The sequence below is a fragment of the Diabrotica undecimpunctata genome, chromosome 9, assembly GCF_040954645.1.
Source record: "Diabrotica undecimpunctata isolate CICGRU chromosome 9, icDiaUnde3, whole genome shotgun sequence".
NCBI lineage: Eukaryota > Metazoa > Arthropoda > Insecta > Coleoptera > Chrysomelidae > Diabrotica > Diabrotica undecimpunctata.
The window spans coordinates 12,458,324-12,477,293 of record NC_092811.1 but is presented as its reverse complement, the minus strand read 5'-3'; the positions used below and the strand labels follow the sequence as shown (position 1 = coordinate 12,477,293).

Sequence of the window (18,970 nt, the reverse complement as noted above, 5' to 3'; positions counted from 1 at the left end):
AAGAAGATATAAATCGTGTTTTTGCAACTGTCCGGTGACCGATGGATTATGGTATGCTTTGCCCAGTTATGTCTATAAAATTCCGTCACATTCCATTATAGATGCATGCTGTCGTTGTCACAAATAGAAAGGTAAATTTTAAATAGAAAGTACAAGAAATTTGTACTATTTATTTAGTTCGTCATGTATTTCTGCTCTCTTTACAAAAAAAATCTCCCCTCGGTGACTTGCACGACCATCATCAAACGACACAAAAAGCAAAAGACTGCTGACGCTTTGATAGGCAAGTAAGGAAGTGGAGCATAAAAAATTACATTTTTTCCTTGTAACAATGCTTTGTAATTTTATGGTTGGTCAGGCGCTCGAAATTCAAGTTCCCATCAGTATGGTTTATAGCTAAGAGAGTGGCTTCAATTACAATTTGAAATATTGTATGCGGTCATTTCTGTTTAATTGCCGATGAAAATCGTAAAGATAGGACGACATTGTTATGATCCTTATCCGTTCGGGAAAATACAAATTATATTATCTGATTTTACGAGTTGAATAAGGTACATAAACCACAGTATAATGTGATGGCGAACCGTAACCGAAATTAAGTGTTAATGAATTAAAGCTGTATTAATTTTGTGTTATTTTTATTTATTTGATCCTTGTGACAATTGCGGAACCATAAGTATATATTTTTTTTAAACCTCTCTGAAGACTACGAGTATTGGTATTTTCGAAAGTGCATTGACCACCTTCCTACGCTCTTTAAGTCGGAAGGTAGAAATGTGGTAGGTACTGAATTACTTTACGCATCTATTTCAAACAATTAAACCATGTCCATCCAGAAAAGAACGGCCTGAATAACCGTGTCCAGTTGCATGCAGAAGATCGTGTTTAGTGCAAGGTTTCTTCAACAGAGGACAATCAAGTAGATGTGTTGAATTAAATCTTGTACCGCCCCACATTCACCAGGCATTAGTCCTCTTTCTCCGTGTTGATTTTGCACTTGGACACTCCGACTCGCAGACTGAGAGTCCCCCTGTAGCGTTTTCATTTTTCTAGTAATAACGGCTTTAAAATTTTGATGGTATTATATTACACTATCGTACGCCTTATTAGACATACATGTAATTTGTAATGTGTGATTAACGAACCAAATTCCTTATTTTTAAAATCTAAAGTTCATTGATGTGAGTATATTACGTACGAACCAAAAAGTTTTTTCGGTTGACAAATTGCGGTCCAGAACCCTTATTTATCATTTATAAAGTTGTAATTAACTTACTTTTTGAAGAGTCTTTTATTTTGACTTAATAGACGACAGCAATTAATTTAGACATTAGTTTATTGTTGTCTATATATGACTATTTTAAAAAGTAATTAATAACGACAGTTTTTTTAAGCTTACTGTTTATGATTTAATTTTATTATCTATTTTTTTCTGCTTTATATAGGTAATCATATTAATATTAATAGTTCAGATTTTGTAATGATTTCATATATTTCTGTAATCTCTGGTTAAAATTTATTGGGGCCTAATTTTATCTTTGCAGTTTCGTAGCATTCATTCCTTGGTGTTTATTTTTGGTCAAACTGTTATCTTTCTATTCTTCTTCTTCTTCTACGGCACTAAGGCCCAAAGTTGAGCCTTGGTCTCCTTTATCTTTTGCCTCCACCCTTGCTGGTCTGTGGCTGATCTTCTCCATATGCGGACTCCTAAAAGGCCTTGTGCGTCGCTGTTTACTGTGTCTTCCCAGCGCTTTATTGGCTTTCCAACCGGTCTCTTTCCCTGCATTCTAGCATTTAGTGCTCTTTTCTGTAGACCATTCTTACCACAAGTCCGGCCCATTGCAATCTTTGTATTCTAATGAAATCTGACAGTGGTGCTTCCTTATAAAGTTGATAAAGCTCGTTGTTGTATCGACATCTTAAGATTCCGTTTTCCCTCACAGGTCCTAGTATTCTCAGTACTTTCCTTTCGAATGTATCGAGTTTACTTTTGGATGTTTCTTTCAGGACCCATGCTTCACTGCCATAGCATGCTATTGGTCGAATTAAGGTTTTATAGATTTTCATCTTTGTATTTCGGTGGACATTTTTAGACCGAAATATATGGGAGAGGGAAAAATAAACTCTGTTTGCCTGCGTTATTCTCTTTGGTATTTCTCCATCTTCTGATCCGTCGGCATATATTTCTACTCCCAAGTATGTAAACTTTCCAACCGTTTCAATGTCATCTTCATGTATAATGTTTTGTGGGACTATATTTCTTCTCGTCTTTCTCTCGTTTTTCTGTGTTAATTTCCAGACCTAGTATTTTTAACTCTGCGTATGTTTCCTGTGCTCCTGTTGATGTTCTACTCATAATATTAATATCGTCAGCATAAGCGGCCAATTGAACCGTTCGGTTGATCAGTAGGTTAACTCGTCCAGTTTGCATTTGCCAAACCGCATACTCCAGTGCCAGGTTAAACAAAGTTGGGGCCAGCCCATGTCCCTGCTTTACTCCCTGCGAAATTTTGAAAAATTTGTCCGGTGGATTTGTATTCGTACACATGCCTGAGTTTCATCCATTGTGGCTTTAATGAGTCTAATTAGCTTGTGTGGTATTGCCAATTCAGCCAATATATTGTAGAGTTTGTTCCTTTTGACTAAGACGTATGCCTGTTTGAAATCTACAAACACGTTGTAAACATCAATGTCATGTTCCCATGATTTGCTCAAGATCTGTTTGACTGTAAATATTTGATCCAATAATATTTTCTGCTAGTGGTTGGAGCCGCTGGTTTATAATATACGTGAGGACTTTATATTAGTAGTATATTGCACTGGAGTTTGTCTCCTATTTTATAGATCGATCATACTATACTTTTCTTCCAGTCGTCGGGTATTTTCTCTTTTTGCCATATGTCTTTGATGAGCCCGGATTTATTGTTTTTCTGGGCCTAATAGCTTCGAGAACTTCCTCTATGGCTAGAGCTTCTATTCCATTATCTACTTCATTCTCTTCTACGTAGACTTGTTTGAGGTTTATACCCACTTTTCATCTTTTTTAGGTATTCGTAAGCCCCTCTAATTCTGTTGTTTTTGAAATTTTCTTCCATTTTTTCTATTTGTCCATTTTCATGGGCTCTTTTTTTTTCTTCTTCTTCTTCTTCTTCTTCCTACTTTATAAATAGGCTTAATGCCTGTTTTACTTCGGTTTTTAGCCTTAATTGACGTTGTCTGACCATATTTTCCTCGGTCGTCCCAATGATCTTCTTCCATTTGGCGATTTGTCTCTTGCTATCTGTCATTCTTTCGATGTGTTGATTCCATTCCACTTTTCTTCTTTTGGTCCACGCGTTTATTTCCTCTATACCACATCTCGGTCGTATTTCCTCACTTCTTACTCTGTCTCTGAGTTTGGTTTGTTATTTTTCGTAAGACTTTCATTTCTGTTGTTTCCAGTAGTCTTTGTGTTTCCGCCGTATCTGCTTTTGTTTCCGCTGTGTACATCATTATCGGTCTTATTGTTGATTTATATATCCTGGTTTTAGTTTCCGTTGTGAGGTATTTGTTACTCCAGATTGTGTTGTTGAGACATCCTGCTGCTCTGTTTGCCATGTTCACTTGTTTTTCTATTTCAACTAGTTCTTTCATTCTGTAATCCATCTCGAGTCCTTTTGTGAATCTTTTCTAGTAATCTGTTTTTGTTTTTCTTACCAATTGATGACTTTCCGTTCTTATTCTTTTATATTCTTCATATGATTCATTCGTTTTTTCTGACTTATATTTTTTTTATTTCTCTTCTCTTTTATTTATCTAACTCTTTTATTTCTACATATCTTGTCTGCTTCCCGTCTTGCGACTTCAAATGATGTTCGTCTTTCCCGTGTTCTTCTTGTTATATATATTATTCTATTAGTCTTACTTATACCCACCCCAATGACGCTTTCGATATTGAGCAACTAGTCCTTTGTATTGTTATTGTGTTATGACGACCTCCTTTACCACCATAAGTCATTTTTGACCGATTCACTCCAGACAGAGTAAGGAAGATGGGTACCAAACCAAAGTTCCTCTTGAAGATTCAAATAGCGAGGAACAGCTTCTTGTCACTTGGCAAGACGAGTTCTTTCTGGCGGAAATACACAGTGTAAGCGTCAAAGTTCTAAGGTTGGAAGGATGTTAGGATGATCAAATTTAGTGTCGGTGGAACATTTTGAATAAAATAATCGTGTATTTTACGTGTAATCAATGATTGTATGTAGGCATCACAAGTTTTCATAGGACTATTTTCTCGAATTGACTTGATTCTGTTAAGTTTCTTGCGACTTAAAAGTTAATTAAAAAAGTTTTTCTAGCATATATGCTACGTTCTTTGCAACATAATGCTCTGCTTGTTTCTGCCACAGCACCATTTACATTCATCGATCTTGCAAAGTTGTTGAAAACAATTATATGTTTTTCTTTTCGGCTAAATCTCCCACGTATACGTCTCTTTCCAGGACACTGACCAAGATCCATGTTGGAGCATGGAGTAAAAAAATCTTGAAACGATTTCTAAAAAGAACCATTTGTGAAAAATAATAATGAAATGTAATAAATAATTATTCCCATCAACAACATTAGATATGCGGACGACACTGTAATCTTAGCCGAAAACATTGAAGATCTTCAGAGACTGGTGACCAGAATAGCAGAGTAGGGTAAAGAGTATGGTCTAACAATGAATGTTAAGAAGACGAAATTTATGAGAATATCGAAAACTCAAAGAAATGACGAGCATCTTCTAATAAACGGAACCAACGTCGAACAAGTGGACAAATATTCATACCTGGAAACAATGATTAACTCCACAAATGATTACAATCAGGAGATCAAAATAAGAATAGAAAAGGCTAGAGCAAATTTCAACAAAATGAGAAGAGTGTTATGTACCAGGCATTTAAAACTGCAAATAAGAGTTAGGTTGGCGAGGTGCTATGTTTTTTCGACTTTATTTTATGGAATGGAATCTTGGACCTTGAATGCGACATCAATGAAAAAACCGGAATCATTTGAGCTTTGGGTGTACAGGAGAATTCTAAAAATATCATGGACAGAACACGTCACAAACGAAAGAGGTTCTGGAAAGGATGAACAAAGAAATGGAAATTTTAAATACAAAAAAAAACAAGAAAATTAGAATATCTCGGACATATTACACGTGGAGAAAAATACACCTTGCTCCAACTGATTATGCAGGGAAAGATCCAAGGAAAGAGAAACATAGGGAGGCGTAGAATGTCATGACTGCGCAACCTGAGAGAGTGGTACGGATGTACATCAAATGAACTTTTCAGAGCAGCCGTCTCAAAAGTCCGAATAGCTATGACGATTGCCGACCTCCGCCGCGGAGATGGCACTTGAAGAAGAATAAATAATAAAAACAATAAACAAACTTTGACATAACATTCATATGCTTGACAGAAAATGGAACTGACAACAAAGAAACGGTAAAAATAACAATAGAATCATTGAAAAATGCACAGAATACTAAAAGAGGCATATAGTCCATAAGATCCTTTATTCCAGGCTGGGCAGCACTGACAAACACTGGCATCTGAGTCCGGTATTGCCACGCCCGCTGTGTTGCCATTGTTACCAGAATATTTATTGCACATTCATACAGTGTTACAAGATAATCAAATAGAAAAAAACGTATTAATATATTATACAGTTCAATTATATACTCTTTTTGTAAAAAAAATAGAATTTTACTAGGTGGCTCTAATAATTTGATCACCCACTGTATTATAGAATAAAAGCAGCACCAGTTGTTAACATAACTCTCATCTAGCCGACCGACCGTATCTAGCTCACTGATCTAAACAAAATTTTCATTAGTATTTACTTTCAATACCACATTTCGTTAAAATTTTCCGTTTTCCTGTACATATCAATGTCATCTATTGTTGGTAAGTTTTTTCAAGTGACGTTTTAAGAACCTGTAGCCTTTATGTTGGAGCTTATGGGTGCTTTTGGACGGATAATAAATAAAGGCTTAATAAACATAAATTAGTCAAAGAAAATAAGTGTACGTGTCGTAAAGCAACGTTGATGGTGGTTGTAAATAATTTTCAGAAAAAACTTAATGTCTTGTAATTTTAATGTAACTTTTACAAGCGTGTTCAAATGCAATTGCGTTGTTAGGTACTTCCGTCAGTTTGTAGTGCTTAAAATATTTTGTTACACAGACGCTATATCTAATTATATTTTAATCTCTCTCTGGTGGCATCCTTCCTAATGGACGCATTTCTGCGTTTGATAGCCAATAACGAAACATTGCTGATTAGCTAAACCGGCGTATTGTATTTGTGTCATCTCGTTATTCCCTCTACAAATTTGCCTTTTTTTCATGTTTGAGCCCAAGTATGTGAATCTGAATGCTGCTTCTATTTCTCTTTCATTTATTTTTGTTTTAATTTTGGGGGCTGTTTTTTTTTATAGATTTCGTTTGGCAATGAAAAGGGACAAGAATTTGAAAGCACAGAATACAAAACCCAATAAGAGTGAAAAGAGGTAGATAAAAGACAGGATAGAGAAGGGGGAAGGAAGAGATTAAACTGGGAACATGGAACGTTAGAAGCAGTAGGCGAAAGCAGTCAAAGTTATGATACATTTAAAAATGATTGATAGCACAAATTTTATTGCACGTGAGATAGAACCCAATATAACATCATAAATCAGTGACGAATATTTTCTGAAATAAAACATTCAGTATTGTTCTAAAAATGTTTAGGTTTTACCTAAGACTTTTAAACATATCAATTTTCACACCGGCTCCACACATGGAGGCCAACGTTGGCCCCAACAGCGTTCGTCCAATGCGTGTACCGACAAAACTGTATTGAAGCCAATGTTGGCGCCAACGTTTTTATGACTTGCTCCAACGTTGGCGCCAACGTTGGATCCCATGTGTGAAGCCGGCCTTAAATTCAAACGACGACGAAACGCACCTAACGCGGTCGGAGCACCTGACGACAGTAACGGCAACCGCGCGAGGTGCGTTGTGGGCAGTGAATGTGTTAAGGGAACGTACAATTTCCCATCACGTATAAGGAAACCTTATGCCCTGAGTTGGTTGTTACCTCTGTATTTAGACCTCTGTAATTAGAATTTTGCTGTAAAATTTGTGCTATCAATCATTTTCAAATGTACTATGAGCTGAAGCGTTAATTTGGATAGAATAGTAAATAATAATCTTAATTTTTCCACTACTCTGCGAGAATTTTACACATTAACACCGTAATTAGCGCGCATTTTAATTACATTATTATTTTCTTTATTGTAGATGCCCAGTTTTTGCAACAGTTTATCTTTTCATCTTTGCATTTTATAAATACTTGTTTATGACAAACATAAAAACGATATACTGATAATTACTTGCCAAATACTTGTATAATTTTAAGTTCTTCATATTGATGTATTAAATAATTGCAGCAATATAATATTACAACAATGATACTAAACATTTTCCACTGATAGACAAAGTAATCGATAGTTTCAACTTCTGTTAATATAAATGTACAAGACATTAACAAACATTTAAACCTTTTTGTTGTATCTAGATAAAGAGTCAACGACTTATTTATCGGTTGCTCGTAGCTCGCTCAATTTCACCAAATTTTAACGGCATATTATTTTGTACAAGGGAAAAATTAAAATTTTCCGAAATACTTTATTTAGTATGAAATACATTTTTTGTTTATGGTACTAATATAAGCCACATTTCCATCACAAAGTCACACAAATGAGAATATTCATTGGCGAAAAAACACATTATTTAAACAGAATCTATACTTGATTTGGAAATGTATGATAGTACAGTTTTTCTGGCAAAAGATTACAATGTTCTTTATACGTTTTTATAGTCTTTGTAAAGTAGTTAATGTAAGTATGTAAGTATACATTTTAAAAGTTAAGTAAAGTAGGAAATAGTTATGAAGTAAGAGACTAAGAAAAAGTTAACTAAATAAGAATACGATAAGCTAAGTCAGAAGAGCTTTAGGCAGTCAAAACGAAAAAGTATTAATTGAAAGAGTGCAGTTTGGTGTCAGTAATAAGAAATGGAGAAGTGGATGATTTTCAGCTGAAAAAAATCATAACTAAACAAGAAATTGAAAAAGAAAGATCTGGTAGTTTAGAACAATCTTTTCCAGATCCAAAAATATCAAAACTACGTTTTTAAGGCCTATCCTCGAAAATGCTAACGGTCAATTTCAGTGGGCTAGCTCTATTTAAAAAACAGATTTGGGGCTACACAATAAAACCATAAGTTTATGGTTTTAGATTTAGATTTATTGGTTTTTAAGAGAAGACCTCCCACTTTTCTCTTTAGTGGTGTTATAAGTAATTAGAATACCCAATCAGAGTCATATTATCTATTAATAAATTTACAACGTAACAAAGGTACATACATAATTTTAACCCTTTAACGCTTAGTGGCTACATTTTTAGCCTCTAAAAATGCTCTGAATGCTCATATTATTTTCTAATAATAACTACATTTTCTTCAACAACATTTACAAATCACGATGTAGGCACGTGGAGTAAATGTGGCTAAAAATGTGGACTTCAAACGTTTAAGCATACTGTCATGGCTAATAGAGTTCATTTTCAGACAATTATCAAAGTCGATTTCAACCTTAACATGGGTGGCTACTTATTTAGCCACTAAACATTCCGCTATTAGAAAACAGTGTGAGCGTTAAAGGGTTAACGTAGAAAAAAGTTTACCGAAAATGGAGAATTAGAAGAATACAAGAAAACTTGTAATTTTGGTAGCATATTTTCTCACAGTTCTATATCTTTATCAATTTTTTCGAATAAAATACCTTTTGGGATCCATACCGCAGCTTATGCAGACGACGTGAACATTATAACAAGAACCAGTTCAAAAAATGCGAAAATCCTAACCGATCTAGTAGCAGCAGCAGAACGAATGGGGTTACATATAAATCAAAATAAAACCAAGTTCATGTCGACTAACACAAACACACGAGCTGGAAATGTTGACGCAGATTTAGTCATCAATACCAAAACTTCGAAGCAGTCAAAGAGTTCATATATCTAGGGACATCGGTTAACCCCAATAATAACACATCTGAGGAAATAAAAAGGCGAATAATAATTGCAAACAGGTGTTATGTCTATCAAAATACTTAGCTAACAAACGTCTGTCTCAAAAAACTCGTATAAGGCTGTATAGAACACTGATAGTCCCCGTTCTCACATATGGATCAGAGGCATGGACGCTAACGAAAACAGATGAATCCGCTCTATCCAGTTTTGAAAGAAAGGTGCTACGCAAGATATTCGGAGTGGTCTGTGAGAACGGAATATGGAGATACAACTTTGAACTGCAGAATATCTACAAGCATACGTTTGGTGATAAAGATATTACCACTATAATTAAGCGAAACCGCCTGCAGTGGGCAGGACATGTAGGCCGGGCCCCTGAATCGAACATGATTCTATCAGCGCAACCCGTGGGAATGAGGAGACGGGGTAGACCAAAGCTGAGGTGGATGGACGGGGTAACACAAGATGCCGAGAAGATCGGAGTCGGCAACTGGAAAATGCAAGCAAGGGACAGAACAGAATGGCGTAGAAAGCTTGAGAAGGTCGAGGCCCTCTAGCACCAGGGATGTAGCACCAAGATGATGATGATCTATACCGCAAACTAACAGTATTTTCTATTCAATATAAATAACTGTCCTTGCACTTGATAGTAATAGAAATCAGTTTTTTTTTAAATGCAACTGGCCGTTCATTAATTGGCAAAATTTAATTTTTTTTTTGTTCAATAGCTTCTTTAGGCGTAAGTTCTCTTGCTTTATATGGACTTTCAATCTCGTCTATGCCTGAGTCCTCTATTAAACCATCAGGACTAGCTGCAAGAAAGAGATATTCATCGTGTATAAAAAGTCATGATAGTCCAATATTAATATTTAAAATATTGTTTCTAACATTTTTTTTTGCTCTTTTTTCGTTCGCAATTTCATAGTCTATAAATCTATTTCCACAAAACGTTGGATTCAATATTGCTTCCACAGTTTTAGTTACGTCTGTTTTTTCTCGTAATTTATATATTTTACCGAAATTACTGGATGTTTAACCATTGCTGAAGTTCTATATACCAAGCAGCACTGTTATTTTGAGCCATTGTATTATTAAAAATCTGTTCTTTCTGAGATATTTTTTGTAGATTTTTAAAAAATTATTGTTTTTTTACTTCGAAGTCTTCATCCGACAACTGAACTAACTCTTCTGCATTTAGGGCATAGTATTTATCTGGTTTATTAGTACTTATTTGTTTTTTAATATATTTTTTTTTGTCTCTTTGTTTCTTGTATCCATCTTTTACTAAGATAACGGCATCAACACCCAACAATAGAGCCAGAAACATCGGCCACCAATTCACGGTTGATAATTCTACCTTTGAAGTGGTGGACAAATTCACATACTTAGGCTCCCTGATCACCAAGGAGAACGTCATGACGGAAGAAATCAAGCGAAGAATAATCCTAGCAAACAAATGCTATTTTGGACTGAGTAGACATATGAGAAGCAGAAACTTAAGCCAAAAAACAAAAATAACCATATACAAAACCCTTATACAATCAGTGTTGACATATGGGTCGGAAACATGGACCATTTCCAAGGCAGATGAAAATCTCCTGCTTATATTTGAACTAAGGATCTTGAGAAGAAAATTTGGTGGCATCTGTGAAAATGGTGTTCGGAGAAGGAGGTACAACTACGAGATATATCACAGATATAAACATATATTTGGTGGTAAAGACGTAGTATCCTTTATAAAAATAGGAAGACTAAGATGGGCAGGACATCTGGCAAGATCACAGCAGAACAACTCTCCTAGAAGAATCCTTATGTCACAACCTGTGGGAAGTAGAAGAAGGGGTAGACCAAAACTCAGATGGAGGGATGGTGTAGATGAGGATGGTAGAAAAATAGGCGCAGCAAACTGGCAACAGTTGGCAATGGATAGAACTGACTGGCGTAATGGACTTGGGAAGGTCGAGGCTCTTTTATATAGCTGTAGCACCAATGATGATGATGATCCATCTTTTACATTTTTTGAGCAAATAAATTTTAGTAATAACCGTGAATTATATGGTACTGCTACCGCCAAACACCTTAACTGATAGCCACCTCTCTTGGTGTGATTTACAAGTTTACCCCCAACAAATTTTGCAATAACAGAATTGAAACTTTCGGCGTTATTATTGGTGGCGCTTTTTATCAAACTTGTTACATAATATTTAAGCCTATTGCTGAATGATGTAATATCGGACAAGAAACCACACTCTTGCATTTCAGGAATGTAATTAATTTCCTGATCTAAATTTTGTTTTTTACAAAAATAAGCGGAACAATTTTTCCGAACTCGTGATAAGCAGTGTTTTCAATATCTTGTTTTGAACCAAGTATTTTTATAATGTCGCACTACAAACACACCCTGTATATTAACGGAAAGTTAATAAGTTTTAACGGAAACAATATTATTATATATGTCATATATATTTATGTTAATATATGTAACTATATGTTTTAAATTACTTGCATATGTTGCTTGTAAAGTACCAATATATTTACAGTTTTCCTTTACTTCTAAAATTAAATTTAAAAATAACTTTTCTTATATTAATATTTATTGCAATAAACATTTTTAAAAATTATTGCACTATTGCCAATATACTTTTTTCAATCTGCAATTACTAATTTATTTTTATTTTTGCAGCTGTCGCCATGCTTTTCCTGTTTTTGTCTGCGTTTTTCTGGCTCAACACCATGTGTTTTAATATCTGGTGGACATTTAGGTAAGCAAATATTTTGTTGGTAATATTAGTGATATTTTAATAGTGACAAGCATGCATATGAAAAATAAAAAGCTATTTTCAAGAAATTAAAGAGAAACAAATAACAATATGTATTAACAAGATATTTTGGTAAGAAAAAATCAATCAAGTGGTATGAATGTCTGAGGCTGTAGTTGTAGATAAAAATGTGGCTTTAACAAACTCTCAAATGCTTATTGATTAGTTCGATTATGTAGGGAGTTATTCGTCATGTTGGTATTTTTACACGAATTCGAAAAAAACCTAATGTCCTACGACTCTTACAACCGAGTAACCCGCTTTTTTTTTCAAAAATTCACCGGAACTTTATTTATAAACGAAAAAATAAAAAACGATTCCTTTAAAAATAAGCCGTCCATGATCGCTAACGATAAAGTAGCCCAGTCAGGGCAAAAATCATCGATTTCACGGCAAAATTTTTCGCAGATATCTGAAGCTTTTAAGACATAGGTGGGGGTTACTAGATGACGAATAGATGAAAAAGTACTCGTATTTTTGCCTTGCGTTTTTTTCAAAAAAATAATTTATAGTCACAATTAGATTTTTTGTCTATAAGTTTTTCCCTTATATTTTACATAAACATTATTTATATCATTTTTTTATATCAAGAATATCTTTATTTTCCCGTTTTTTAAATTAAAATTGATAAATAATTTACGGAGATATTTGCAAAAAAGCAGTATTTTTGCAGTGATTTATAAATTTTAAAATATTTATTAAATAAAATATTTTTTATTAAAATAAAAATTTAAAATATAAATAAAATATTATTAATACATTTGAACATCAAGGAATTACCGTCTTTTAAATTTGTGCGAAATTTCCCCCCGATCTGTCAAATAGTTTAAAAGTTCTTTAATTTGTTTATCCATAGGGTTAAATATTTAAACTATTGAACTTGCTCTATTAATGATGCTAGACACATTTAGCAAATTTCATAGGATTCTTTAACACTTAAACTATCTCAGAAGTTAAATGCATATTGCGTTTTCATCGAAATTATTTACAAAATAAACTTTTGAAAAATGGATATGTTTTTTACTTATAAACAATTGTAATAACTTCTATATTTTTTAAGCTACATACTTGTCCCTACAACCATTGGATAGCTGGTAAAAAACTCTCATTAAAAAAAACCTTCTATGACCAATAGGAACGAAGTTAGGGACTATTTTAAAAAAAAATCATATCTCCGTTGTTTATAAACATTAAGAAGTAAAATTTGCACAAATTTTGAATGAAAATCTAAACTTTATATTGAAACTTATAGCTATAAAATTCATCCAATTTTTGAAAACTTACAGCCCTTCGAAACGAAGGTACTTCCCAAAGATCGACATAGGAAAGTTGTAACCTCGGAAACCTTTTTTGGATGGTGCTAGAAAGGTCACCAATGGAGACACTGCGGACGGCAGCCAGATGGTTGGTGGAGAGCGAGTCGTGGGTTCGAAACTAGCTTTTGGAACCGGGAATGGGTCCAACGGACGAAATAAGTAAAGATATGACAGGATAAGACGTATTAGAAAAGATACCGAAATAAGCAAAAAGATAGATGGGTAAAATTACCAAAGATAAGATAGGAACAGGGCGCCACTTAATTTTTTGGGGTTTATGGATAAAATTAAGCAACCTTAGAAAAAAAAAAGATAAGGAAAAATATTGTGGTTTTGAGACCAAATCCAAGGAAAGATACTAACAGTTAATCATTAAATAAATTTCAACAACAGTCAACACACTATATAAACCATTAATAAATATATTAGGTGGACTCCGTCCACCTACTTACCTACGAAACTTAATCAGCCTGATCTTTCTTCTGGTCGGAGGTATAATAATAATTTAATATAATAAGCAAATATTCAGAGTTATTATGTTATCAGAAAACTTGTTAGGAGTCGACAAATAAAATTCATACATAAAACAAAAACAATATATTCAACAACACAATGATGTAGGCGACTGAATGTACACTCAAGTAATAAAAATACACCATCAATTTCTTAGTAGCTGATGGAAAGTTCGTAAGAAAATATTGAATGTTCTTTAAATTGAATGCAAAAATCAGTAGTTACTCTTAACTACTGGTGAAGACATGGATGAACGTAGATTCGCCCAGATAATTGAAGATAATATGATACCATAACTATACCATATTATTCGCCCAAATAATTGAAGATACTATGATTATGATAACTTACAGTAATTCTCGATGACTGCTACACTGCACTGAAGTTATATACTATACTTGTATCAAGCACTGAAGTTATTTAAATTAAAAGGTACTTTATACCAATATTTAATCTAATATGATATTAGATTAAAAGAACTCAAATATATAAGTGTATACACACTCAAAAAGGATAGGACAATATCCTAGTATACTAGTAACTTGGAACGTGACGAAAATAAAATCGTCGGAATTAGATTTTACAGAAGAATTACTATAGACGTGCTTTCGACGATATTTAACAAATCTATCAAAGGCGAAACCGGAAAGAGATTAACTAAGGACCAAAAAAAAAACTAAGGCCAAACCGGCGTCTTTAAATAAGTAGGTAGATTCTTCCGTAATATTTCGGTAGTTTCCAATAAAATTTAACAACCTATTTGCGAATACGACCATGGGCGTATCAGCAACGGAGGTAAAGGGATTAGAAATAATTTAATATATTAAGTATAAAAAAAATGTTACAAAGTGGAGGGGATAACTGTTTCAGCTCCGTTTTTTTTTTTCGAGATCAGAACTTCAAATTAAAACACGTAGGAATAATTACATTATCTCAGCTTCCATTCCAGTTAAGTAGAAGCCTCTTTTTTTAATCGCTCGTCGAAATATGAATAACTACATAGTAGTCACTGGTCGGGAAATATGGGAAACCTCGGAAAAATTGAGTCCGTTTGAAAAGTTACATCTAAAGTACTAGGAGTCTGTGTGACTCCAGCTCAACGGTTACGGATTAAACGAGATTTTGCTATTAAAAAACTGAATTCATAAATTCGTATTTCGAATATCTCCGGTCCCAATCAATGAAAATTGATGTTTTTTTTTTAAAATTTTGGGTTCCTTGTGACATAGATCATAAATATACATTTTTTTAATTTGCGAATTGTTTATTCAACCGACTAATTTAAAATAAATATTTATTTTGCAAAATTTCGCTTTTTTCTTATTATTATTAGTAGAAAAGGTTATGAAATAATATTATAATAGAAGTAGTATTATAGTATTAAGTAATATCTTTTAACAATAAATGTTACAAAAAAAATAATTGTTTTTATATTTGCTCCATGTTACTTAGCTTCTCTGAAAGAATCCGTGCGACTGTCTCTTTTGATTCGTCACCTTTTAGTCTTCTCATATCGCATCACCTTTTAGCCTTCTCATATCGCATTTTTTGTTACTATTCTTTTTTGTAACCTTCTTAAATCTAAACCTAAATTTACCACTTAAGGCAGTCAAAGTAATATAACCATGGTGACCATTCTTGGTGGCTTCAAGTTGCGGTTTAACTCAGTTTTGCCGTAACTATGCCACTATTCTTCATCATGGAGAAGCTATTTGAAGAAGATTATTAAAGAAAACTGCAGTAAGAATGGTCAGTTGAAACGTAGCACTGGCCTTGGTACCTTCATTATATACCGTAGATCCAAGAGATAGCAAACTACCCTTCTATAATCCCAAAGCTGCGATAGCGTTGAGACTATTACCCCAGTTACGGTTAGGTTAAATTTAATTACGTGTTGTAGATTTTGTGTGGCATTGTACCTACGTATAGACGTGAAAAATATGTTGTAATTAAGTGCGCATTATTAAAAAAATATTTTTGTTCAGCTTATATCCGATCATAACAATCAGTCCATGGTTTACGAATCACCGGTAGTATTTATTTTTCCGTTGTCGAATTCTATTTATTATAAAAGATAATTTTAGTAATTTCTTTGAGACTGTGCAACATTGAAAATAATGTTTATTATTGTTATTTTAACGTATGTCAGACTTTTTGAAGGGTACGAAATCAATCAGTGGTATAATGCTATTTGTTATCTATGCAATTTGTAGAGCGGCGATTTTATTTTCCTTTGATATCCTTTTGAACTCTCGCACTGATGTTCAAAAGAGATTTTTCTATCGGCAGATTCAGATAGTGCAGCTGTGAATATTGACAAGTTACAAAATATGTTTCGAGGTCAACATTGCACCAAAGATGTAACAAAAATTTTAGGATGTACAGGGAGGGTCTTTAGTCATTAAAAAATTATGTTCAATTCAGACCAATTAACAAAGAATTTAATCATTTAGAAGAAAAATGTTTAATTAAATATTATAGCATGAACTTAGTTTTTCTCAGAGGATTTAAGGGTTTTTTACAAGAAACATTTTGTTGAAAGTAGCAATATCTACAGATTGAATATAGTCTTCGAATTCTTGAATATTCTCCACTAATTCATTAACAGATACTTTGGCATCTTCTACAACACACATAACTTGCAATTTGTTGATACCATATCCTACTGGCATGAGTTTTGATGCTCCCCAGACGAGACCATCCATTTCAATTGTTCTGGTTACTTTTTCTAATTCGTTCATGTCAGTCTCATGATCCCATGTCTTTACGTCAAGTTGAATGCTAGATTTGACAATTAATTCAGGTTTCTTGGATTTCTTTTCTGCATAGGCTTTAAGTCTTTTTTCACGTACTTTAGCTGCTTCAGCATCTTCTTCTTCAGCAGAGGCAAATAGATCAACATCATCATCGTCATCATCCTTGGCAGGTGCTGTAGTGGTAGGAGCAGATTTCAAGGGGTTACCTGAAACTCCGGCTTGTTTAAGTTCGTCAGCTGAGAAATATTATACGAGAAATGATTATACGAACGTAAAGCGTGGGGTAAATTGGCAGCAGGAGCTTTTAAAATCTGATTAAAAGCATCTACATCGACTTGGCTTAAGATATAGCTTCCAACACAACTTTTGTCTTCTAGAAAGGAGTTAAGCTCTTTAATAAAACCTTTTTCAGTTTTTAAATCTCCAAAACCCATTGGTTTTGGAGATCTAGTAAAGTTACTAAATAATATCAAAAACAAATGTATCGAGGATTATCTAAGTCATCTTGCAGCCACTGAAGATACAGACTACTCAATTTTGAAGACAACAAAAAAGCTAAAACAATCACAACAATATTGTCCTACAATAAGAGACATGCAGGGTAAATGGCAGGAGATAACAAAGAAAAAGCCGCAGCCTTTGCTGAAAACATAGTAAAAGTTTTTAAATCAAACGAACCAGATCTCAACTACTATTATAGCGAGATTCATAACGTCTTAGAAGCCCCGCTTCAACTGGACTTACCGACTAAAATCTTCACGCTTACCGAAGAGAGAAATACAATTATGAAAAATATAAAACCAAAAAAAGCCCCAGGGTCTGAACTGATAACAGGTGAGTTATTGCAAGAATGTACAATAAAAGGGTACAACTATCTGCAGCGCATTTTCATCGCAATCAGAACAGGCTACTTTCCGAGTCAATGGAAAATTTCACAAATTATCGTGACACCAAAACCTGGAAAAAAAAACCATTAGACCTAAAATCCTATAGACCTATAAATTTGCTGCCGATTCTATCAAATGTATTCGAAAAGCTTCTATCGATAAATTTGATTACAATCTTAGAAAAAACTAAACTTATTCCGGACCAATTCGGCTTCAGGTTAAAGTATGAGTCAATCGAATAGGTCCACAGGATAATAAAAAAAATCTACGCCCTGAAAAGTTAATCCTGCCTCTCAGCAGCGTTCCTAGACGTCAGTCAAACCTTCGATAAAGTTTGTCATGAAGACGTACTTTATAAGATAAAGAAACAATTGCCATATCATTTCTTTCTACTCCTAAAATCATACCTATCGGACAGACAACTTCCTGGTAAAGCACCCTATCAAAGCAGGTGTTCCACAAGGAACGCATATTCCTAATGTTCACTGCAGACCTCCCATCCAGCAGTAACACAGAAGTTGCTACTTTTACAGACGAGACCGCAATACTGGCCATAGACTCTAGTCCCACAAAAGCATTAGAAAATTTACAAAAAAACCTCATAAAATAAAAACTAGAACCCCATTACATATGTTTAGCGTTCCAGTCTCCATCAGATTGGTATTGTTCCATTTTGTTATGTTTTGGCAGACAGTATAATAATATGGCAGATATTACTATTGGATTCGTGAAGTCATGAACAATAGTTTACAAAAATTTGCCATCCATGTAAATAATAAACCTTTCTTCCCATGATTGGTGATGTGTTTGCTTGAAACCCTTTTGCTGTTCGTACAACACATTTCAGTTTTAAAAATATAACCGTTACTTATCGCTACATTGTGTAAATCACCTCTATCTACATCGATATGTTCAGATTACCAGATTTCTCACCGCTGCGCTGCTCGTGAAATAAACATTAGGAATGTCTTTGGACAGTATTCCAACTCTAAATACCCATTAAATGACGTTATTAGTCATAATTAAATGAAGAACGTTTCTTTGATGTTTCGATTCGTCGGAAACTTTCACTTATTTCTTCTATCCGGTTCGAGATTAGTCGTGGCTTAAACGTAATACGGTCGGAGTATTGTGAAAGAGGTCGAATAAAAAATCCAAAGGTGCATCTCGTACCGGATTCTTTATTTACTCGCGTTAACAAATACGAATCTTCATTGGGATTACCATAATTTAGTTGTGTAATATCAGATAACTCGTGTATTAGGTGTCTCGAGATTAGACAAGGGTAAATAAGGACATTCCACTGTATAGAAACAATACATGGCAAAGGTGTTAACCCGGCGTCACTCAGGTGAAAAATGTGTGTATAATAACCCAAGTTGGGTATTATTGACTCCATTTAAAATTGATTGGAAAAACTCAACAAACATTTCGAACACGAATTAATTTTATTAAATATCTTATTTGACTATCTAAGTTTTCATAAATAACAGCAGTTTTCACCACTGGATTAAATTTGACCACGTATTAGGTAAAATTTACAAAATAATAAAATTTCTACAAACAAAAAACACTAGATA

At 33.9% G+C, this 18,970-nt stretch overlaps 1 protein-coding gene and 1 pseudogene across 1 annotated transcript in view; one reads left to right on the top strand and one right to left on the bottom strand.

Annotated features, from left to right (window-relative positions):
- mthl1 (adhesion G-protein coupled receptor methuselah-like 1) overlaps window positions 1-18,970 on the top strand; it is a 368,256-nt gene that overhangs the window by 156,464 nt on the left and 192,822 nt on the right. Inside the window, exon 3 of the mRNA XM_072542748.1 lies at window positions 11,783-11,861. Within this exon, the coding sequence (XP_072398849.1) occupies window positions 11,783-11,861 (79 nt within the window). The remainder of the gene's footprint in view (window positions 1-11,782; window positions 11,862-18,970) is intronic.
- LOC140449910 (probable elongation factor 1-beta) lies at window positions 16,255-16,937 on the bottom strand (annotated as a pseudogene).